At 53.2% G+C, this 22,078-nt stretch overlaps 3 protein-coding genes across 9 annotated transcripts; all 3 read right to left on the bottom strand.

Moving 5' to 3' along the window:
* Nucleotides 1–1,064: 1,064 nt before the first annotated feature.
* Nucleotides 1,065–19,820, bottom strand: S100A16 (S100 calcium binding protein A16). 5 transcript variants are annotated; one of them, XM_061405879.1, is made up of 3 exons: nt 19,797–19,820; nt 2,098–2,275; nt 1,065–1,809 (listed from the first exon to the last, which is right to left on the bottom strand). In XM_061405879.1, exons 2-3 carry the CDS (start codon nt 2,248–2,250, stop codon nt 1,651–1,653), a joined length of 312 nt encoding a protein of 103 aa, XP_061261863.1. In that variant the 5' UTR covers nt 2,251–2,275; nt 19,797–19,820; the 3' UTR covers nt 1,065–1,650. The 5 variants fall into 5 exon arrangements, with proteins under 5 accessions (XP_061261863.1, XP_061261861.1, XP_061261859.1 ...); XM_061405877.1 differs by lacking the exon at nt 19,797–19,820 and adding an exon at nt 8,251–8,633; XM_061405875.1 differs by lacking the exon at nt 19,797–19,820 and adding an exon at nt 7,878–8,080.
* Nucleotides 9,101–11,404, bottom strand: S100A14 (S100 calcium binding protein A14). 2 transcript variants are annotated; one of them, XM_061405867.1, is made up of 4 exons: nt 11,159–11,404; nt 10,678–10,785; nt 10,094–10,240; nt 9,101–9,871 (listed from the first exon to the last, which is right to left on the bottom strand). In XM_061405867.1, exons 2-4 carry the CDS (start codon nt 10,705–10,707, stop codon nt 9,734–9,736), a joined length of 315 nt encoding a protein of 104 aa, XP_061261851.1. In that variant the 5' UTR covers nt 10,708–10,785; nt 11,159–11,404; the 3' UTR covers nt 9,101–9,733. The 2 variants fall into 2 exon arrangements, with proteins under 2 accessions (XP_061261851.1, XP_061261854.1); XM_061405870.1 differs by having other exon boundaries at nt 11,201–11,348.
* On the bottom strand, nt 14,402–21,144 carry S100A13 (S100 calcium binding protein A13). Of its 2 annotated transcripts, none has more exons than XM_061405881.1 (3): nt 21,042–21,144; nt 19,909–20,102; nt 14,402–14,626 (listed from the first exon to the last, which is right to left on the bottom strand). In XM_061405881.1, exons 2-3 carry the CDS (start codon nt 20,059–20,061, stop codon nt 14,483–14,485), a joined length of 297 nt encoding a protein of 98 aa, XP_061261865.1. In that variant the 5' UTR covers nt 20,062–20,102; nt 21,042–21,144; the 3' UTR covers nt 14,402–14,482. The 2 variants fall into 2 exon arrangements, with proteins under 2 accessions (XP_061261865.1, XP_061261864.1); XM_061405880.1 differs by having other exon boundaries at nt 20,264–21,060.
* Between the last annotated feature and the right edge of the window lie 934 nt (nt 21,145–22,078).

Here is a 22,078-nt window from a genome sequence, read left to right as displayed (position 1 = left end):
GAAGTGATGACACCAAAAAAAAGTAACAAAAAAACAAACAAACAAAAAAAAAAAGAAAGAAACCAAGTAACAAATAGACAAATGACACCATATTAGACATATAGTTTGACTGCAAGCTCATACTGAGGCAGGTCACTTTTAGAAGGTTGAGGATCTGTAAACGGAGAAGGCAATGGCACCCCACTCCAGTACTCTTGCCTGGAAAATCCCATGGATGGAGGAGCCTGGTGGGCTGCAGTCCATGGGGTCGCAAAGAGTCAGACACAACTGAGCGACTTCACTTTCACTTTTCACTTTCATGCATTGGAGAAGGAAATGGCAACCCACTCCAGTGTTCTTGCCTGGAGAATCCCAGGGATGGGGGAGCCTGGTGGGCTGCCATCTATGGGGTTGCACAGAGTCGGACACGACTGAAGTGACTTAGTAGCAGCAGCAGGATCTGTAAAGGATTCCAATAAAACTGTAAAACTGTTTATGACTGTGCATCTTTTGAAAAACCTTAAACCTTGGGGTACACTTCCTGGAGTTGAAAACCACTGATCCAGACCCCTGCAGGCTAGAACTCCTGCCCTATTTCTCCTGGGGGCATGTGCTGTCTTTCCATGTCAGGGAAGAAACACAGAAGCTGTCATTGTCCCCCACATCAGGTGTAACGCCTAACTCTGCCTCCCACACCCCTCTTTCTTTGCACCCCACTTCCTCATCCCATAAACTTCTCTGTGTACTAGAATCATCTATGGATGAGAATTTAGTATCTCAGTCCTACTCATGACTCAACATGAGAGTCGTGGCCCCTCTCTCCTGGAATTGCAGTGAGAACTAAATGGGATGCAGTGTGTGCCAGAAGTTGAATGTGAGTTGAGTTTGGGCTATGAGGGCCCAGAGGTAACGACATGTGACCTTGGCCCTTCAAGGAGGAGGGAAGAAGTTGCTGACCCTTTGCTGACAGCACCTGCAGGGTCCCAGAGTCCTTCTTTCTTCCTCTGCCCTTGGGGTTTCTCATGAGATTCCCCCTTGCTGCTCCCTTGCCTTAGGGCCCCTGGCAAAGATCACCAAAACAAGAGGAGGTTCCAAGGAGTGGAAAGGCTTTAATAAACACGACAAAGGGACTGGGTGAGGGGGAGGAAAACTCCAGATCAAGCCTTTTTCCCATTTCAGTGGCTGAAGAGAAGGGAGGGGGCTCGACCCTGTTTCCAGACGCAGAGGCAGCTGGAGGACAATCCCTGGAAATCTCCTCTACCCAGCAGAGGGGCTAAAGGGAGAGCGAGAGAGAAGTCCTTGCTGGTGCTGCCAGGAACCCGGAGACCTGAAACAGCAAGCTGACCTCTGAGGTCAGGAGAGGCCTGGAATCAGGCAGGAACATCGGAAGTCAGAAGGGTAGATGGACTGAACAGGTAGGGAAACTCTTGGGTCCCCATACAGCATTGTCACAGAGGGGCCCCAGGGTCCTCTGGCTCCAGGGACTGAGACCCACAGGGAGGCACCCCCAGACTGAGACACTCACAAAGGGGCCCTGACGTTTCCCCTTACCCTGTTCGGCTATGGTCCTAGGAGGGTCTAGAGGGAGAAGAGAGGACGGGCCTGGGTGGGCAGAGGAGGCTGAGGAGGGAGCCTAGGAAGGGCGTGGCGGGAGGGACGACGGGAGGGCCTCTAGCTGCTGCTCTGCTGCTCCTGCTGACGGATAAGGTTGGCGATAGGGCTAGTGATGCCGCCTATCAAGGTCCAGTACTCGTCAAAGCTGATGCGCCCGTCGTGGTTGGCATCCAGGTTCTGGATGAGCTTGTCAGCAGCCTTCCGGTTCCCCGTGTCCTGGGGGAGAATCAAGGATTAGCAGTGCTGATGTGGCAGCTCTACAGCGGCCCCAGGCAGGACCCCAGGCCTGGGCTGCTGCTGCCTTCAGAAAATGGGAACAGAGCCTTCACTGGCTCAGGCCTGGGCACGCTGAAGACAGAGGCCCGCGTGGAGTTGAGACCCTGGTTTGGGGGGCGGGGGGGCGGGAATCTGAAAGGACAGAGAAAGCGGTCAGGAAGGACACCCAGAGGGGACAGGGCTTTGGGGGCTGAGGAGGGCCAGGCCCCTGGGTCGGGGGAAGCTCACCGTCAGCATATGGTTGAGCTCTTTCTGAAGCATCTTCCGGAAGCTGCTCTTGCTGATCTTGTTCTTGACCAGGCTGTGCTTGGAGACGTATTTGTAGAAGTTTTCCACCAGGACGACCACCGCCTTCTCTAGCTCCGTGTAGGAGTCCGCCATCTCACTGCCTCACACCTCACGGGGCCTGGGCGCCAGGATGAGGGGAAGAGAGGACAGCTCACAGACCACATCTCTGCCTAGGTCTCCCAGCCCCTGTCCTCCCGCTGGTCCCACCCCCTGGGCTCCTGCCCCCCATGCTAGCCGGCTAGACCCCGGACCTCGGGAGGAGGGAGAGAAAGGAGAACCCAAGAACCCAGGCTGAACGTGGAGGTGGGCCTGGAATGAGAACTATGTGTCTCCTCTCATCCAGGTGATCTCCAGCTCAACCGCCTCAGCAGGTTTTCCAGGCCCTTCCCCAGCCCCAGGCACTGGGCTTGTCAGAGCCCCAGAGAGAAGAGAGGATCCGTGGGAAGACAGAGAGTGCCAGCACCCATCCCTCTGCCCTCTCCATACCCAGCCTACCCAGGGTCCCTGCCCCGGGAACAAGTATCAGCTAGAAACTCATAGGATGGGCCACGGGGGCTGGGGAGGGACAGGAGCCATGTCCCCCACCCCCCAGGTGGCCTGAGACCTGGCCCCAGGCCACAAAGCAGGAGGCAGACCTAGGATCTCCCTAATCCTTCAGCTGGGCTCCAGGACGGTACATTAAGGGTCTCAGGCCATGGCTGTCCTTCTCTGGTTAAACAATATCCTGATACACCAGGTCAGGCTTTGTGCAGGTCCCCACCCACCCCCGGCTAGCCTAACCTCCCTCATACCCCCTTCGAAATATACAGCAGGATCCAAGGACCGCCCCCCCACCCCATTACCTAAGGAGGAGCCAGGCCTGGTCCTGCCCTAGCTGGAGACCGCTGGAGATGGAGCCTCCGAAGCCAGCCAGAGGCTACACACGTCACCCTCTCGCCCCAGGACAAAAGGCACTCACATTCCAAACGGATACAGCCAACAGAATAACAGGATATGAGGGGAGCAGGCGGATCTACTCTGTGAGTCACCACCCATGCCCGGAGCCCCCCCAAGTGAACCCTGGCAAATGAGCCTTCCCTCCCACCCCCAAGCCCAAGGATGAGTTGCAGCCACCTTGCCCGTTGGTCCTGGCTCTGGAAGATGGACACCGTTATCAGGGCATCCTGTGGTTCGCTTTGGAAGGGAGGTCCGCTTCCCTGGCCCACCACAGCTCCCACCCCTGCCACCTGCTCTCTAATCCCCTCTTGGCCCTCCATCCCTCTTCCTGGGCCCTTTACCCTGCCCTCTCCACCTAGCTGAAGCCTGCCCAAACCCCACCTCCTGGGGGAGGTTGCCCTGGCCCTTGCCGTCAGTACCCCCCTCCCCTGACTCCCACAGACTCTCAGCCGCTGTCGGCTGGGCCCACTAGCTAGTATGGCTGCAATCTCTTCTAAGATCTTCTCTCCTCAGACACCAGACATTCCTTGACACAAGGATGGTGTTTCTTACATGCAGCCACTGCGTTTCCTGAACCAAACAATAGGACACGGAGACTTTGGGACCACTTTTTAAAACCCAAGATATACAACCATCTCTGCATCTCCCCTGGCCCACATGACCTGGTCAATGCCTTGCTCAAGGTAGAGGTTCTATAAATATTTCACCTCCTTCCAGCCCTGACACTAGGCAGCCAAGGTCCCTGACCACCCTTCTAAGATGTCTCTTCTATGAAACTTCTTCTAAAGGAAGGGTGAGTTCAGAAGGAAAGCCAGGATGCAGGAAGGAAGGAGAGTTGAGAGGGAGAGAGGTCAGGCTGAGGCGACTCTAACCAGGTATTCTCCCCTTCTCTCTGCTGCCTCGTCCACCTGACCATCTGGCCTGTGGCCAGAAAGATGAAATATGGAACCAGAAATATAGGAAACCCTACTCTTTTTCCAGTGAAAGTGAAAAATGAAAGTGTTAGTCGCTCAGTTGTGTGCAACTCTTTGCAACTCCCGAGGACTGTATATAGCCCGCCAGGTTCTTCTGTCCATGGAATTCTCCAGGTAAGAATACTGGAGTGGGTTGACATTCCCTTCTCCAGGGGATCTATCTACCTGACCCAGGTCTCCCGCACTGCAGGCGGATTCTTTTCTATCTGAGCCACCAGGGAAGACATCTTTCTTTATTGTGTGTAATTGTGTGGTTCAATGTTCACACCTTTGTGAGACTTTCATACAAACGCTCTAACATTCACAAATGAAGACAAAAGTGTTTCAGCCCGTGAACCGTCTGCCTTCCTGCCCCCGGATGCGGAATGGGCCACGCCTCTGACCAGTATTCCTGAGAATTCCTGATGCTGCATTCATGTCAGCAAGAATTTTATCAACTACTCCCAACTAACCTTGGGAGTGGGAGAAAGTTCAGAGAACCCTTGACTTTACCCATCCCAGACCTTGTTCCCCAAATGAGGAATCCTGAGGGAAATAAGAATAGGAAAGGGAGGGACTCCCCTGGTGGTAGGATGGATGAGAATCCGCCCACCAATGACATGGGTTTGATCACTGTTCTAAGAAGATTCCACCTGTAACAGAACAACTAAGCCCAGGGAACACAACTACCAATCCTGCGTGCTCTAATGCCTGAGCCGCAACTACTAAAGCTCTCGTGCCTACAGCCTGTGCTCCATAGCAAGAGCAGCCCCCACAGTGAAACCTGAACAGCGCAACTAGAGAGTAGTTTGCAGTCACCCCAACTAGAGAAAGCCCATGCACATGGACAAAGACCCAGTGCAACCATAAGTAAATAAATAAACGATTAAAATAAAAAAGGAGAGCAAATGGGAAGAAATGGGTTTGGGGGCAATGTGCCACTGTCCCTCTCCCTGCTGGTCACCCACTCCCCTCCCACCACCTGCCTTCTTGGAGCCCAGTCCTGCCCTTCCTTTTTACCATGTCTCATGGCACCCCACTCCAGTACTCTTGCCTGGAAAATCCCATGGGTGGAGGAGCCTGGTAGGCTGCAGTCTATGGGGTCGCAAAGAGTCAGTCAGACACAACTGAGTGACTAAATCAAACTGAAGTGATGACACCAAAAAAAAGTAACAAAAAGCAAAAAAAAAAAAAAAAAAGAAACCAAGTAACATAGACAAATGACACCATATTAGACATATAGTTTGACTGAAAGCTCATACTGAGGCAGGTCACTTTTAGAAGGTTGAGGATCTGTAAACGGAGAAGGCAATGGCACCCCACTCCAGTACTCTTGCCTGGAAAATCCCATGGATGGAGGAGCCTGGTGGGCTGCAGTCCATGGGGTCGCAAAGAGTCAGATACAACTGAGCGACTTCACTTTCACTTTTCACTTTCATGCATTGGAGAAGGAAATGGCAACCCACTCCAGTGTTCTTGCCTGGAGAATCCCAGGGATGGGGGAGCCTGGTGGGCTGCCATCTATGGGGTTGCACAGAGTCGGACACGACTGAAGCGACTTAGCAGTAGCAGCAGCAGCCTCTATCTGGCAAGACATAGGTGAGCTCCCAGGAGACATCTCAGCACCTCCTGTCAAGCGCACAGTCACCCAGCGAGGTAGGCTTCAGATCCCAGGCTTCCCAAAATTCCCCACCCCACCTTCTAGTCAACCGGACAACTCCGGAGTTAAAAAAATGCTCTTCTTTTTTCTGAAGGAAAGATATCAGAGGCTAATAGTCAGGTGTCATCACCTCCCTCCCCTGGGGGCCAGGAGACAGGCCCTCACTACACCCATGCCAAGGCCACCTGCCCCTCCTGCCTACCAGGCCACAGGGTCCCCAGACAAGGGGCTGGGGTGAAGGGAGGTGGTGGGCCTTCCCCTCAGCCCCTCCCTGGGAAGGGCGGGGCAGGAGGTAACTAGTGCACTGACTTTCCTCTAAGCAGATCCTGTCCTGAGAGTGATAGGGGAGCTGGACTGTATACTACAGCCTTCAGAAAAAGCAGAAATAGAAGGACTCATCCTGCAAAGGACCCTCTCAGCTGGGGCAAAGCTCTCATTGTCTTCACCTTGGCTGATTCATCATTGAGCAACTGAGAGGCCCCCACCCCCACCCCGCCCACCTCAGCCCAGCTTGCTGACTTCTCCAAAAGCTCAAATTGCCCTGACACCACCTTCCTGGGTCTCAGTCACTCCAGCCCCACCCTGTCACCCCCAGGCACTGGGCCCCACCCCTCCAAGGGCCTCTTCTTCACCCCCTCATCTGTTTAACTCCCCAGTCCCCTTCCACATGGAGCCCACACCCTCTAAAACTCACCTTTTCTTCCCCACTCCACACATACTTCTTGAATCTTAAATTGTTCCCAAGTTTTGGGATATGTCCCTGGACTCCTATCCCTCCTAGTCATCTCTCCTCTAGAGCCTAGTCCATCCTCAAGCTTAAATTTGGCATTCTCTGCATCCCTTCCATTGACCTCACTCCTGTATCCACCATTCATTTGCTTACTCATTCATTCATTGACTCATTCATTCACTCATTCGTTTCTTTCTTAATTCACTCATTTGCCCCAGCTGTCTGCAAAGCACAGGAAGGCAAAATCTACCACCAGGCTGGTAATGCTTTGCTCCATATGCAAGGCTGTTCCAAACTACTTCTCCAGCCTCTACAACTCCACTGTCTGTCCCCCTCCTCTAGCTCTTTTCCCAGTCCCAGAATATCTCAAACAGGTGTCCCTGCCTCACCCCTCCTCACCCTCACAGAACTCACAGCATCTAATACACAAATATACATAATCATAATAAGCAAGGAATTCTGCCATTTCTGATCCTCTCTGCTTGGGTGACCCATCTACCTTCCAAACGCTTCTGCTTTCAGAGTGTGTAGCTGGAGGAAGAAACCTGTTTATCTGAATTTTTTTTCCAGACAAGTTACGCTGGAGGAGCTTGCTATGGACACACACATACTGCTGCACTTGGCCTCACCAACACCCAGCCGGCGCCTCTCTAGCCGAAGGGGAAAGTGTGAGCCCTGCTCCCCAGCACTCAGGGGCTCCATCTCCCAGCATCCCTGCCCCCACCGCCACCCTCCTGGGCAGGGCAGGGCAGGGGAATGCTCCATAGGGCCGGTGGCTCCACTGAGCAAAGCAAGTCAAGCCAGAACCTGCCTGGGTCCTGAGGTAGAGGAGAAGCTGCCCAGTTTCCCAGCCCCTCTCCTAGAACTCGGGCTCCAGGGGGCCTCACCCAGGTTTCTCCTGGTCTCAGAGCACTGGGACCTGCTGGAGTCAGAGCTACAGAGAGGCCACCCAGGAGCTGCCTCCCCTCCTCAGGCTGCTCTCAGACCCCCTCGGCCCTTGCTGGCTCCTCCTGGACTTCATCACCTGTTCCAGGACACAGGCCTCAGAGCCCAGCGAGGCCTGTGTCCAGGGTCTGGCTATTCCCCAACCCCCACCAACACACATCTGCCCTGAACTGTGAGTGAAAATCGGAGCAAAGCTCAACACTTTACCCGGTGGCCCAACCCAGGGAGACGATCCCAGGCAGCTGCTGGGCTGGGGAAGGGGGTCTCACCACTGCAACCACTCCTCTGAAGCCCTCTCCAGCCCCCGACCCCACTAGAAAGCTCCATTCCCAAACTGGCTTTGGGGGAAAGTTAACAATTAATGAAACCTTCCTGCTCAGTCCCTGCAGGGCCCCTCTCCTCAGGCCCCCTTCACCGCCCCTTGTCCCGGCCTCCCAAGCCTACGGGGGCCCCTCCGGCAGCCCCAGACCTCCCAGGATGGGCCTGAGGTGCTCACCTGCCTTCTCGGTCCACTTCCTCTCCTGCAGGGCTCTGGGGCCTGGGCTCTGGCACTGCCAAGCAGCTCCCCACGCTCAGCCCAGCCAGGACTCCTCCCCGCTGCACTCCCAGATTCTGTCCCACTCCCTCCCGGCCCTGCCCGGCGGAGCTGGCTCGGTGGGGAGGTAGTCACTGAACTCCCTCTCGACTGGGCCCTGGGGTTGGGCCCTTGTTAAAGGGATACACACCTTTTTTAACACCCTTCTGCCCCCACCCCAGAGGGAGTGGTAGAGGTGGCGCTCCCCCAACCCCACCCTCCTCGTTCCCCAGGCTCCAAGCAGAATTTACAACTTCGAGAAAGGAAGGGAAGGACAGTCACCTGCCCTACTCACCTGGGGTCACTGGGAGCCCAGTTTCAGCGGCCCCTGACAGACAAGTTCAGTTAGCATTCCAGGCCAGCCTGGCTGGCCACAGAAAATATGACTGTTTGGGATTTCAAGAGTAATGCCCATTTCTGTCAGCTCCAGTCAGAAGGATCCAGAGTGTGGCTCCTGTCTTCCCCATTCAGTGCATGCATCCCTAAGACCTCATGTGCAACAGAGAATTCTTCTGAAAACGACCCCTCCATCCCTTTCTCTGAAATACCATAGGAAACTGGTCAGGGATGTCCCAGAGGCAAAAGCTGACTCCAGGAGGGCCCCATCCCCCGTTCCAGTGACTTCAGCTCCCTGGGCTCTCACTCTGCGTCAGCCTCTCTGTTGAGTAGTCACATCACATGTCTGATCCCATTTTTACAGATGAGGAAACTGATACTCTGAGATGATGCCCCCAAGTTCCAAAGATAGTAAGCGGCAGAGCTGAGATTCAACCCCAGGTCGGTCAGCCCGTTTCGCAGCCTCACGGCTCCCTCGCTGCTAGTCATGCAGGCCCCAGCACACCTGGGTTCATGTCCTTCTCCCCACATGTGCATACATGCCCCGCTCTCCTGCCAGAAGGCCAGGCCACTGGCAAAGTACAGCTTGATCCTCAGAAAGGACCAGGTCTCCCACCTTTTAGGCCTGGTGCCCTCCTCAACCCAAATTCACGGGAGAGTGTGAGTCCCCCCAGTCACTTCCGCTGCCGACAACTGCACCTCCACATGAACCCTGCCACCCAATGACTCTGCTATTCACCCGCACTCACCCCAACTCCTTCTTACCCATGGACCCTTGGGATGGGAGGTAGACCAATCAAGACAACATCTTTCATTTTTTTCCATTTTTTTTATTAATCAAATGATACAAAACAACCATCATCCTGTAAATGCCCAAGCGCCCAGCTGGTCCTCTCACTCCCAAGTCCCCGTCCTCAGCCTCTCCCCGAGCCTGCTCTTTCTCCCTTCCCCTTTCCTAAGTCAGGGAGACAGGGTCCTGAGAGGAGGCTGAAGCAGAGCTAGGGACAGGGAGGGAGAGCACTGGACAGTTTGGGTTGGGGAAGAGATTAGGAGGGGTAGTTTCATAGAGACCCTTCTTAGTACCAAATGTCCATCCCTATTGCCACACCCTCCAAATCATTTCCCACAGCTCAGCTCCTCTCTGCCCTTCCCCACTACTAAATGATGTGGCCCTTACACCATCCTCAACCCTCCAGCAGCCTTCCACATATGTCCCTGGCCCCAACGGCTCCCCGAGCCTCCCCTTGGTGGGGACCCCTGGACTCATAAGCTCCACAGGGATGAAGTGCACAGAGGCCCCAGAAGGGCCATTATGAACCTGAACCCTGCAGAGGCGAGCCAGATGGGGCTGGGGAATAGTGTGGGGGTGGTGGAGAGAGGTGTTTAAGGTCCCCTTTCCCCAGCATCCCACCCGACCCATCCAGAATTCCAGGGGAAGGTTTTCAGCTCCCCTGGACAGCATTCTCCAGCTTCACACTCTTGGCTGCTTCTCCAATCAGCTCCCAGAAGCTCCCAAACTCCAGTTTAGAGTCGTTACAGTTGCCCAAGTTGGCAATTTTCTCTTCCAGCCCACAGTTGCTCTGCAAGGAGGGAAGACACCACAGCTCAGACAGGCAGTACCTTTCAACCTTCCCACCACACCCTGCCCAGGGGCAGGAAGCAGGACCTGAGCCTGCCTGGCATTGACAGAGGAAGGGCTAGGGGTTGCCAGTGCCAGGGGCTGTGGCAGCGTGGGTGGGGTCTTGGAGCACTTGCTTGGGAAGTCAGGGTACTGCCTGGGGCGGGGTTCACTCTCTCAGTACCGGCATGAGGTGGGGCAGCTGCTGGGTGACCAGGTCCCGGAGCTCGGAGGGAGTCAGCGTCTCCTTCCCACCCTCCACCGAATACTGGTGGAAATTCTTGATCAGGGTCTCAATGGCCCTCTCCACATCACTGAGTTCCTGGGCATCCTAAGGACAAGAGACATCACCCATGTTAAGGAGGCCTCACCCACCCTATGACAGCCTGCTTCCCCAGGAGCCTGACAGAGCCAACAGAATAAGACAGCTGACAGGCCCATGGGCCCTCGCCCACCCCCAAAGCCCAGCATCCAGCACCCTTTGCCCCCACTGTCCTCTGCCCTCAGCCATGGGTTGGACAAGGCTTCCTCCCCGCCTCCCCCAGCCTCCAGGCAGGGCAGGTCCTAGCATGAGGCCCAAGCATCCTCTTCAGGGGGGCCCATCTTCATCACCCTGTGTGGGCACCAGAGAGGAGGTTCAGGTCTCACAGGCAGGGTCTGGAGTGCAGAGCAAGGCCAAGGTGAGGGGACAGAAGTCAGTGGGGGACACAGACCCTCAGGGTGAAGGAGAGGAGCGGGAACAGGAAGGTCAGGAATGAATGGGCCCACCTCAGCGTTGGCTGACCGACACTGTCCCATGATGCTCGACGCGCTTGGCCCTGTGGTGAGAGTTTTGTCGTCCTACAGCAGGCCCCAGAGGAGCTGATGGCTCATGATCTGCTCAGAGGAGAGGGGCAGCTGAGCTAAGGGGAGAACTCAGCATTTCTTGCTCAACTATCCCCTTTGGCTGCACCCCAGATATTCTGTGCCTCACCCAGGGGGTCAGAGCCAACACCACATAAGCCCTTCCCTGCCCAGGCTCCAGGAGCTAAGGTCACAGCCCCAGGCCTACTATCTAGAGGCCTCTCCTCAGCCCCCCACTGTTCTGTACATACACACACACACACACACACACACGCACACACACACACCCCAGCCTCCAGGGCCTGGTCCCCCAGACCTTCCCCAGCCAGACTAAGCTAGGATAGGCTAAGCATGCCCTCTGAACCTGGTTCAGTCCATTTGGGTGAAAAGCCCTGGGTCTCCTTACCCGCTGGCAGCCTCTGAGACAGGACTGAAGAAGCTAGCTCACCTGAGCTCAGCTCTTATACCTGGGCGGAGGGAGGGGAGGCAGGGGGCTGGGCCTCCCAGCTCTGGCTGGGCCACCCAGCTCTAGCTGCCGCCTGGACTGTGAGCCTGCAGTAGGGGCTCCACCTCCTAGGGCCCCACCTCCATTGGCTGCAGTTCCGGGAGCCCGCCCCATCCTGGCCGAGAGGAGGGAATCGTGGAGAAGCTGGGTCTGGGATCCCCCTGGCCCCAGACCAGCAGGCAGAGTCCAGGGAAGAAAGGGGAGGAGAGGCTGCTGAGGGAGAGAGGGAAGACTTGGAAACACAGTGGCGCAAAGCCTGGGAGGAAAGGCCTGGAGGAAAAGTAAGACAGAGAAGCAGAGGGGCTCTGAGAGGCCCTGAGTCAACCACCAGGAAAGGAGAAGAGGCTGGTCAGGGCGGGTTTTGTGGCCTAGGGGAATGAAGGACACGTGGCTTGAAAGATGTCCCCAGGGACCTCTCTGTCCTTTAAAGTGTCACACACACACTCCTTTCCCCTCAAGGCCAATTTAGATAGCGACACTCAAGCCTGCTGAGGTCCCAGACCCCAGCCTTCCCCAGTCCTGAGGGAAGAGACTTGGGTCAGGAGAAAGGAGCCAGAGAAGGGCAGCCTGGAGGAGGGAGCCGACTGAGGGTTGTCTGGGACTTCCTTTCAGTTCCCAGAGCAGCTAGCACGCAGGCTATCTGTCAGCTAACAACCTCTCCAAACTGGTTGGGCTAGCTGCTCCTCCCTCCCTCAGAATTCCATATCTTCCCTGAACAGAGGCTGCATTGCAACCCCCTTCCCCCAAACACACAATCCAGCACCCACGACGACATCCAGGGAGCCTGGACCGGAGTTTGAGGTGGGGGGACTCAGCCCAACCCCAGGGGCCCTCCTCAGCCCATGGGGAGGAAGAAGGCAGGGGAGTCAGTGTGATCAGGCGAAGCTCAGAGCCAGAGTCTCTAGGCTCCTTTCCTAAATTCTGAGGTCCAGGCATATCTCTCAGTGTCCCTCCCTCGTCTCTCTCCTTCCAGGGTTCCTCTGTACTTTTGCCCTCAATTGGGCTTCCCTGGTAGCTCAGGTGGTAAAGAATCTGCCTACAGTTCAGGAGCTGCTGCTATTGCTAAGTCGCTTCAGTCGTGTCCGACTCTGTGCAACCCCATAGACGGCAGCCCACCAGGCTCCCCCGTCCCTGGGATTCTCCAGGCAAGAACACTGGAGTGGGTTGCCATTGCCTTCTCCAATGCATGAAAGCGAAAAGTGAAAGTGAAGTTGCTCAGTCGTGTCCGACCCTTAGCGACTCCATGGACTGCAGCCTACCAGGCTCCTCCGTCCGTGGGATTTTCCAGGCAAGAGTACTGGAGTGGGTTGCCATTGCCTTCTCCAATGCATGAAAGTGAAAAGTGAAAGGGAAGTCGATCAGTCGTGTCCGACTTAGCGACCCCATGGACTGCAGCCTACCAGGCTCCTCCGTCCATGGGATTTGTCAGGCAAGAGTACTGGAGTGGGGGTGCCATCGCCTTCTTGGAGTGGGGTGCCATTGCCTTCTCCAACAATGCAGGAGACCCTGGTTCAATTCCTGGGTTAGGAAGATCCCCTGGAGAAGGGATAGGCTACCCACTCCAATGTTCTTGGGCTTCCTTGGTGGCTCAGACAGTAAAGACTCTGACTGCAATGCGGGAGACCTGGGTTCGATTCCTGGGTTGGGAAGATCCCCGGAAGAGGGCATGGCAACCCACTCCAGTTTCTTGCCTGGAGAATCTCATGGACAGAGGAGCCTTGGCGGGTACTGTCCATGGGGTCCCAAAGAGTTGGACATGACTGAGAGACTAAGCACACAGGGGTGTCTGTGTCTCAATGAGAGGACCCTTCTGGAAGTGTCTTATTCTTTTTTTTTTTTTTGGCTGCACTCCGAGGTATGTGGGACCTTAGTTCCACAACCAGGGGTTGAACCCACATCCCCTGCATTGGAAGGTGGATTCTTAACCACTGGACCACCAGGGAAGTCCCCAAAGTGTCTTATTCTGAGAATTCTTCTGAAAGGGTCTCAATCTGGGGACCCCTCTGAGGGTATTTCAATCGCAGTGTTTCTCCAAGAGTGCCTCAGCCCGAGGTCTCTAATATCTCAGTCTGGGCGTCCCTCTTAGGGTACCTGTCTTGGGGGAGCCACTCTGGAATGTCTCAAGTAGACCCTCAGAGCTCCAGCCTGGGGTTCCCTCTGAGGTTTCTCTGTCCAGGGGTACTTACAGGGCAAATCTCAATCTAGGACCCTTTTATGATGTGTGATGAGGAGACTGTCTTAGACTAAACGTTCCTCTGGACTCAGCGGCCTCAAACGATAGCCTCCTGACAGTAAGGCGGTGCCAGGCCCTGGAAGGCAGCACCTGCTGAGTTGCCCCACCCCTGTTCCCTCTGGTGGCAGATAGTGTAAACCGCATGCCTCTCCAGCCAAGAAGGATGAGAACCTGGCCCAGTGTACCCATTGAGAGACGATCCCAATTCATCACAGAGGCTCTGGAATTTCAACCCAGTTTCATCTATTCTTTTTTTTTTTTTTTTTGGCTGCACCGGGTCTTAGTCGTGGTACGAGGGATCTTCGACCTTCACTGTGCAGGATCTTTAGTTACAGCATATGGGATCTAGTTCCCCGACCAGAGACGAAACCCAGTTTCTCCACATTGGGAACGTGGAGTCTTGGCCACTCCACCGGGGAAGTTCCAGTTCCACCTATTCTTGTCTTTGTGACTTAACCTCTCCAAAATCTGTTTCCTCTTCTTTGATACAGGACTTAAAAATAGTACTTCCCTCAACAGCCTGTGAGAATTAACTAATGCAAGAAAATGCTCAGCACCATTCCTGGCACAGACCAAGCCCTCAACACATGTTCACTGCTATCATTACCATCCAAGGACACAAACCCCAGGAATAAGAAAGTAAAAGCCAAGACCAAGCCCCAGAGCAGCTGGCGGGATATAAGTCCCCTCACATGTCCCAGAGATCTCAGTCTACCTTTCATATATTCACTCATCAACCATGTATTACTGAGCACCTACCCGTTCGAGACCTGATGCTGCAGAATATTTGAAGACGAATTATGTTGGTGCTCATAATTTTTGGACTTGCCCTCAGGTGGGGGCAGAGCTTTCCCACCCCCCTGGTCTCAAGAGAAGAAATCAGGATGGGTCTGGAATAAGCAACATCCGTGTTTCAAGGAGAAAGCTTTATTTGCGGGGAGTGGGGTTCAACCCAGCCATGCCATGCCCGCCCCCATCCCAGCCAGCTGGCGTCACTTCTTCCGGATCTCCAGGGCCTTCTCTTTCCTAATCTCCTTTGCCAGCTCCCCAATCAGCCTCCAGTACTCGCTGAACTTGAGCTCTGAGTCCTGATTCACATCCAAGCTCTTCATCTTCTCATCTAAGGAGCCCACATCCTGGGGAGACACCACAGCAAACAGTAGAGTTAGAAATGACTGTTTGGACACAGGGAGACAGGGAAGAATTGCCAGTCACTATTCCCTTCCCTCAAAGAGCACTAGAGCTACCCTCACACCTTCTGGGTGAAGCTGCAGCCTCAACATGGCACTGCCCTGGTGCCCGACTCCAGGGGGAAGCAAAGGGTGGAAGTGGGGAACCTGGTTATAGTGTGTGCTGTGGTCTAAATACACCCACCATGGGGGATTGTGAACCATAAACGTGATGTCACTGAACGCAGAGAGGGGAAGAGATGCACAAATGGGCCTTCAACTGCAGGTACCAGGAGGTTTCAGCACATCACTGCACCAGCCCTGGGATAAGCCCAAGGACACTTGGGGAGCCCTTGTAGGCATGGACTCCCTCTGACCACCCTCAGAGTCTTCTCAGGCCACCCTCCTCCCTCACAGAAAGTTGGAGGCATTCACAGCACTTTGCTGCCTGCTTGTGTAACCCTAATGCCTTCTCATTCTTCCAGCCGGGTCACTAGCCTGGTAGATCAGGGGAATGGCAAGGACACAAGGTATCTGGTTTTCTAGGGGGTCCTTGGCAAAGTCTCTCCCAGCAGACCTGTGAAATCTAAGGATATTCTAAGTTGGACCACCGTGATCAAAGGGTTTGTTGCCAGATGGATAACCACAACAGAAAAGTTGACTGTTGAACAACAGATCCATGTCAAACCAGACAAGGATGCCTCAGGCACAGCGCATGCCCAACATTTGAATCAACGTTTGGATGAAGGCTAAGGCGGCTTTCCAGATCTATAGATGGCACGAAACTAATTCATAGAAGAGCTCAACAGACTTTTTTAAAGGACACAGTCACACTTAACTGTAAAATACTATAAGCATTGCCAGGGGAAAGCAATTGCAAGTGTTACATGGGGAGGGAGAGGGGAAACATACAATTAGTCAAGAGAAAGAAATAAAAAGTAAAATTGTTAAGAAAGAGGATGTAAATTCACCCCTTGTAATATTAGCAATTAGATAACTGTATACCTAGGAAAAACCAAAAAGAGCAATAAAAGCTAACATTTCAGCAAGTGTAAGCATTTAATAGTTCTGACTGTTCCAAGCATTATGCTGAACATATTACATGCTTTACATCATTCAGTCTTCATAATCTGCTAGAATGAAAGGCTCCAGGAACATAGGGCCCTTGTCCATCTTGTCCACCACCGTGTTACCAATGCCTGGGAAAGTGTTTGGCACAGAGTGGAGGCTTGGTCACTACTATAACCCAAAGCCTAGGTCAATGTCAGAACAGAACATAGTAGGCACTCAATAAATACTGACTGAATAAATGTAAGACCAATCCAACAAGAACGGTACGAGTCCAGTTCACAGGTGAGAAATCAAGGCTCAGAAAGATTAAAGTACTCACCACAGATGACAAACTAGACCCTGTATTTGAACCTAGGTTGTCTAACTCGGAGCTTATGCTCTTAGCTACAATTCTGTATTTCTTTCCCCCCAAAAAAACTATTAGAAATGATAAAGTATCTGGTGATAATATTAATACTCAAAAACAAATACCATTTTGGAAATATAATATGAAAGATTCCACTGAGAATAGTAAAAATATAAAATAAAGCACTCAGGAAAAATGTAGAACTATATTTTAAGCTTTTGTGAAGAAAACTGAACTGAAGGATATGGAAGAAAACATGGATAAGACTGAGGGCAGGAGGAGAAGCGGGCAACAGAGGATGACATGGTTGGATGGCATCACTGAGTCAATGAACATGAGTTTGAGCAAGCTCCAGGAGACAGTGAAGGGCAGGGAGGCCTGGCATGCTGCAGTCTGTAGAGTCACAAAGAGTCAGACAAGACTGAGCGACCAACCAACACCACCTAAGAGTGAGACACCACTCTAAGTGCTGAAAATAAAGCAGTGAGCAGATTCCTCCCCTTTATGAAAATCAGAATGTTTCCTCCAATGGAAAGGAAGGAAATTACATGTTACTTCTTGGTAACATAAAATTATATAATGGAAGAACTTCCCCGGTGGTCCAACAGCTAAGACTCCACACTCGCGATGCAGGAGGCCTGGTCAGAGAACGAGATCCCACATGCTGCAACTCAGACTTGGCGCCGTCAAATAAGTAAATAAATATCTTAAAAATAAATTAAATTAAATTATGTAATGGAGGCTGTTGTGAAGAAACTGTCCTGAAAGAAAACAGCTCTAGGGTAAAGGGGACAGAGGGCTACCCAGGTGACACAGTGGTAAAGAGTCCACCTGCCAATGCAGGAGACGCAAGAGGTGCAGGTTGGATCTCTGGGTTGGGAAGATCCCCTGGAGCAGGAAATGGCAACCTGCTCCAGTATTCTTGCCTGGGAAATCCCATGGACAGAGGAGCCTGGTGGGCTACAGTCCATGGGGTCGCAAAGAGTCAGACACGACTGAGCGACTAAGCACATATCAGTCCTGATGTCTTAGGCTTCCCTGGTATCTCAGCAGTAAAGAATCCACCTGCAATGCAGAAGATGTGGAGATGAGAGTTCAATCCCTGGGTCGAGAAGACTCCCCTGGAGAAGGAAATGGCAACCCACTCCAGTGTTCTTGCCTAGAAAATCCCATGGACAAAGGAACCTGGCAGGATACAGTCCATGAGGTCACAAAAGAGTCAACACGACTGAGCAACTCAACAATAACAAAGGTACAGGGCACAGGAGGTGATTTCTGTGCTCGGTGGCGAAGGAGGGCCACGCTGAGGACGTGCCATCTGAGTCAAATGAGGAGTAAGTCTAGCAGACCCCTGGGGGATGTGCATTCTGAACCAGGAGAGGAAAAGCAGGGACGGCAAGTATAAATAACTCTCCCTGCTTTTGAGGAGTTTTACTACAAAGGGGAGCAGAGGTGTAAGGCATAGCTGGAGGGAATTACAGGGTCAAGGGCGGTAGAGAGGGAAGTTTTAAGATTTTTTTTATGTGGGCCATTTTAAAAGGCTTTATTAAATTTGTTACCGTATTGCTTCTGCTTTACGTTTTGACTTTTTGGCCACAAGGTATATGGGATCTTAGCTCCCTGACAAGGGATCGAACCCGTGTCCCCTGCATTGAAAGGGGAAGTCTTAACCACTGGACCACCAGGGAAGTCCCTACAGAGGGAAGTTTTGATGATGCAAGAGAAGAGAGGAAGAATTGGGAGAGTTACATCTTTCAGAAGGTGAGAAGGGATGGGATTTAGCGCCACCAGCAGAGGGACCAGCCTTAAAAGCAGAGAGAGATCATTCCCGTAACATGAAGGCAGGCAGGAAATGGGCTGATCAGTTAGTAAATTTGGGGGAGGAAGCACACAGAAGTTTCCTGATGGCTTTTATTTTCTCAGTGAGAAAAATTCTCAGTGACAAGGAGATTATGAGAAGAGGTCCTGGAGTTGAGGAGAAAGGAAAAGTTGTGAAATAATCATCTGAAAGGGCTGGTAAATGAATCAAGTAGGGGAATGGAGAATGACCAGGCATTGCCAACAGTCATAGATTTAAAGTAAGACAAGTCAACGTGGAAGTATATTTTTCTCCAGCCAAATTCAGCCGCAGAATGGTGGGTTTCACCAGCAAGCTAATGGCGTTGAAATGTCGGATTTAACCCGGGTTGAGATTTTGCCAAGTAACTAGGACAGAAACAAAGAGAATCAAGGGGAGTTGAGCAAGTGATTATAGTGGTGAGCCTTAGAACCCAGCAGAGTAAGAAGGGAAGTGAGGTCTTGAGGGATGGTGATGGAAGATGGAAAAGTGTTAATTAAGGTCAAGAGACTGAAGGTTCCAGTGGAGTCAGAATGGTGGAGTGAAGGGATGGAGTGGATGGAATGGCAGGAGGTGGTCGATGAAGACAGGCCTGAAACTGAGATTGTGGAGACGATGCACTGGTAATGACAAGATGTAAAGATCTTGAACAGGGCAGTGGGGCAGAGAGACAAGAATGCTGAGATGCAGGAAGACAGAATCTTTGAAAGTAAGGAACTGAAGAAATCGAAAGGCCCAGGTGTGGAATGAGTTGTCTGTGTGGATTCTGACAGTGGCAATGACGAGAAGAAAAACAGTAAGCCAGAAGCTGAAGAGCTATAAGGTGTACAATTAGAATGGCAGGCGTATATATGAGCTTCCAAGGAGCTGAGTGTCTCACGATGAAGATGGAATTTCCTGGCAGTGCAGTGGTTAGGGCTCTGTGCTCTCACTGCCAAGGGCCTGGGTTTGACCCCTGGTCAGGGGAACTAAAAAAAAATCCCACAAGATGCCACAGGTGCAGCCAAAAAAAAGAAGAAGAGATGGGGAGAGCAGGGACAGGAGAGGGAGAGTGGGGGAGGAGAAGGAGAGGAAACTATCATTTGGAAGTTGCAATGAAAAGCAAAGAGGTCACTACCTGAATTTCCAGGCCCAGAAGGAATTAGATTTGGAAGAAAAACCAGTCATTATTTGACAGGGCTACAGGGAATGCTGTATTTTCAGGGGAGAGCCTGACGTTTCCTGTGAGAAGAGGAAGGGAGAAGTTTAAGGATGTAGGAGATATTCCAGATGATAGACTACGCATTTCAGAGACTAGTTTGTAGGGATTTTTTTTTTTTAATCCATATTCACACACTTTTGTGTGCCTGTGAATTTTCAGAAAGGATGTAAATGAAACTGAACAGCCTGGGATGATGTGCCAACCCAATGAAGATGAAACGTAAATCCCTACCCCATCCTGTAAGTAGGAGAGAAAGAATGATGGTGTCAGTTGCATTACCGAGGGGATTCCCAGAGAGCGCAGGGAATAACCACAAACCACTTACAGGAACCTCCTGCTTTGAGATTCTGCGACTCTGTGAGTTCGGCTGTGTTTTTATTTTTAACAAACCCTTTCCCATAGCTGAGCCTCAGTTTCTATACATGTGAAGTGAGGACTTTGGACCATATTTTCTCTTGGCCTCCTTTCAGCTCTGACGGCCTATGAATCTTCCGGAAACCAGCTCTGGGTCCAGTCCTGTGCTGGGAAAATGAAACCAGAGAGACCCAACAAGAACCCAACAGCCTCGCTTGGCAGGAGCACAAAGCCCTTTGCAGCAACACACATGCACTCATAGTATTACCTAGTCACACACACAGCAGGCAAGAACAGCCAGAACCATTTACACATGCAGTTGCCACACACTTCTTCTCAGTCCACCTGTGGTCACCTTATGCTCAGCAATATCTCCTCACGGACCCAGTGTCCTTCAGTCCCTGGCTCCCAAAACCGCATGCCCAGAGACCCCCACCCACCTTGAGCAGGTGAGGCAACTGCTGAGTGACCAGTTCCTTAAACTCATTGACGCTGAGGCTGCCTTTTCTGCCTTCCCGCCCTGCAAAGGTGAAGAAGGTGGTGACCACTGTCTCAATGGCCGCCTCCAGCTCAGTGAGTGGCTCGGCTGCCATCAGGACCCTGCAGCTGGGGCTGATGTCCTCACGGGGCTGGCCTGCCGGAGGGGAAGGAGAGGAAGGGAGAGTCAGGACAGGCCAGAGGCCCCTGCCCTGGCGCTGCCACCTCAAGTCTCTGCCTGAGGAAGCCTCACAGGGAAGAAGAAAAGGGACAAGGATGAGGGGATGGAGCTTGGGGCAAGGGACCAGGCAACGGTACCTCAGCGTAAGGAGGCAGGAATGTTCACTTCCAGGAACCCCTTCCTCTCTAGGTCTCACAGTCTGGGGATCCTTTTGCTGTATCCGTGTCTCAGGGACCCCTGTGCGTTGGTCCCTCAGTCTGGAGACCCCTCCATCTGGGAGGAGGCTTTCGGACTGGGGTCTTTCTTTGGACTCCTCTCAGTCTCGTGTGGCCCCTCTCGTGGGGTTTAGTCCCAGGGACCCTTTCTTGGAGTTTCACCAGCCTCAAAGGGTCACGGGGTTGTTTGTCTCCAAAGCTTGTTTGTGCAAGGACCTGGGTCTCCACCCGCCTGCACTGCACCCGCCCCCACACACACACACTGGCCGCTCTTCCCAGCAGAGAAGCCAGGGTCTGGCAGATGCCCAGCTGTGGTCAGGGCTGGCTCGGTCTGGACAGAACCCGCCTCTCTGTCGCCCCACGCACATCTCCCCTCGGGGGCAGCTGGGCAGAGTGTGGAGCTCAAGACCCCACAGCCCTCCCTACCCTCGTCTCCCAGAAACAGCGGTCTGGGCTGGGTACTGGCACTCACAGCCGGAGGCAGTGGTGGAGGGGAGACTCGGGGGGTGACGGCTGGGGCCATGCCCACTCATCCTCCCTTTTCCAGCCCACCCCCTCCCCTCTGTGAGGACTGTTGCTGCATTTCCCAAAGCCATTTCCTGAATCCCAGTCTAAGCCAGGTCCAGGGGAGGGACTTGGGAGCCCAGGGCGGAAAAAAATGCTCCCCAGGCTCCCTCCAGGGTTAGAGGGAAAGACTCACCGGGGCAAGGAGATGGGGTGCAGCAAGCAGGAGCCCCAGGGCTGTGGTTTATAAACCTCCAGGAAGGAGGAGAGAGCCCCTCCCAAGCCCGGAGGTGTCAAATTTCCGTCGTAGATTGTGGAGAGGAGACCTGCCCAATCACACATACGGCATCCCACCCCTGCTCCAGCAATCAGGCCAGGAACCCTGGTCCCCACAACCCAGCCCACCTGCCTCCACTTGGTGAGGGAGGGGACTCCCTGGAGCTGCCTGGCCAGATCCCACTCATCAGGCATACTGGGATCCCATCACTCCCAATACAGGGAGCCTGCTGGCCCACCATACCCCCTTCTCTAATGAGGTGTATGTATATTTCCATTGCAGAGAAGGCAATGGCACCCCACTCCAGTACTCTTGCCTGGAAAATCCCATGGATGGAGGAGCCTGGTGGGCTGCAGTCCATGGGGTCTCTGGGAGTCAGACACGACTGAGCGACTTCACTTTCACTTTTCACTTTCCTGCATTGGAGAAGGAAATGGCAACCCACTCCAGTATTCTTGCCTGGAGAATCCCAGGGACGGGGGAGCCTGGTGGGCTGCCATCTATGTGGTCGCATAGAGTCAGACACGACTGAAGCGACTTAGCAGCAGCAGCAGCCTATTGCCATTGGGAGAAGGCACTGCAGATTGGAAAAACAACTGGGGGAGCTCAGCACTGAGAGGTCCCATCTAAGAAACACCACAAAGGGCCCCTCAAAATGAGACCCCACTAAGGATCCTGCAGCCCAAGACCTCCACAGAGGATCCATTCTGAGACCCGACAAACAGAGCGGGACCCAGGCTGAGTGCCCCGCACAGAGGAGACCCTGGATTGAAATCCCTCAGTGGGGTTGTCAGGATGAAACCCCTCAGGGAGACTCCCAAGACTAAATTATTCACCGAGGAGTCCCCTCCAAGATGAGCCCCCTCAGTCAGGTGCACACACCTCCTCTCTGCCCGGCTGCACACCCATTATTACTGGGAGGGGAGGGTGGAGCATGGGAGGAAGAGTCCAGAAGG

This window comes from Bos javanicus, chromosome 3 (assembly GCF_032452875.1).
Source record: "Bos javanicus breed banteng chromosome 3, ARS-OSU_banteng_1.0, whole genome shotgun sequence".
NCBI lineage: Eukaryota > Metazoa > Chordata > Mammalia > Artiodactyla > Bovidae > Bos > Bos javanicus.
Note: the sequence above shows the minus strand (reverse complement) of the source record. Positions and strands in the feature narration are given on the sequence as shown.

Excerpts from the sequence above, each read along its gene's own strand:
- S100A16 (XM_061405879.1), bottom strand. The coding sequence starts at position 2,250 with ATGGCGGACTCCTACACGGAGCTAGAGAAGGCGGTGGTCGTCCTGGTG. Across the intron at positions 1,810-2,097 it reads AGCTCAACCATATGCTGACG|GACACGGGGAACCGGAAGGC; the intron begins GTGAGCTTCCCC and ends ATTCTCCCCCAG.
- S100A14 (XM_061405867.1), bottom strand. The coding sequence starts at position 10,707 with ATGGGACAGTGTCGGTCAGCCAACGCTGAG. Across the intron at positions 10,241-10,677 it reads GTCGGTCAGCCAACGCTGAG|GATGCCCAGGAACTCAGTGA; the intron begins GTGGGCCCATTC and ends TCTTGTCCTTAG. Across the intron at positions 9,872-10,093 it reads AGCTGCCCCACCTCATGCCG|AGCAACTGTGGGCTGGAAGA; the intron begins GTACTGAGAGAG and ends CCCTCCTTGCAG.
- S100A13 (XM_061405881.1), bottom strand. The coding sequence starts at position 20,061 with ATGGCAGCCGAGCCACTCACTGAGCTGGAGGCGGCCATTGAGACAGTG. Across the intron at positions 14,627-19,908 it reads AGTTGCCTCACCTGCTCAAG|GATGTGGGCTCCTTAGATGA; the intron begins GTGGGTGGGGGT and ends GTGTCTCCCCAG.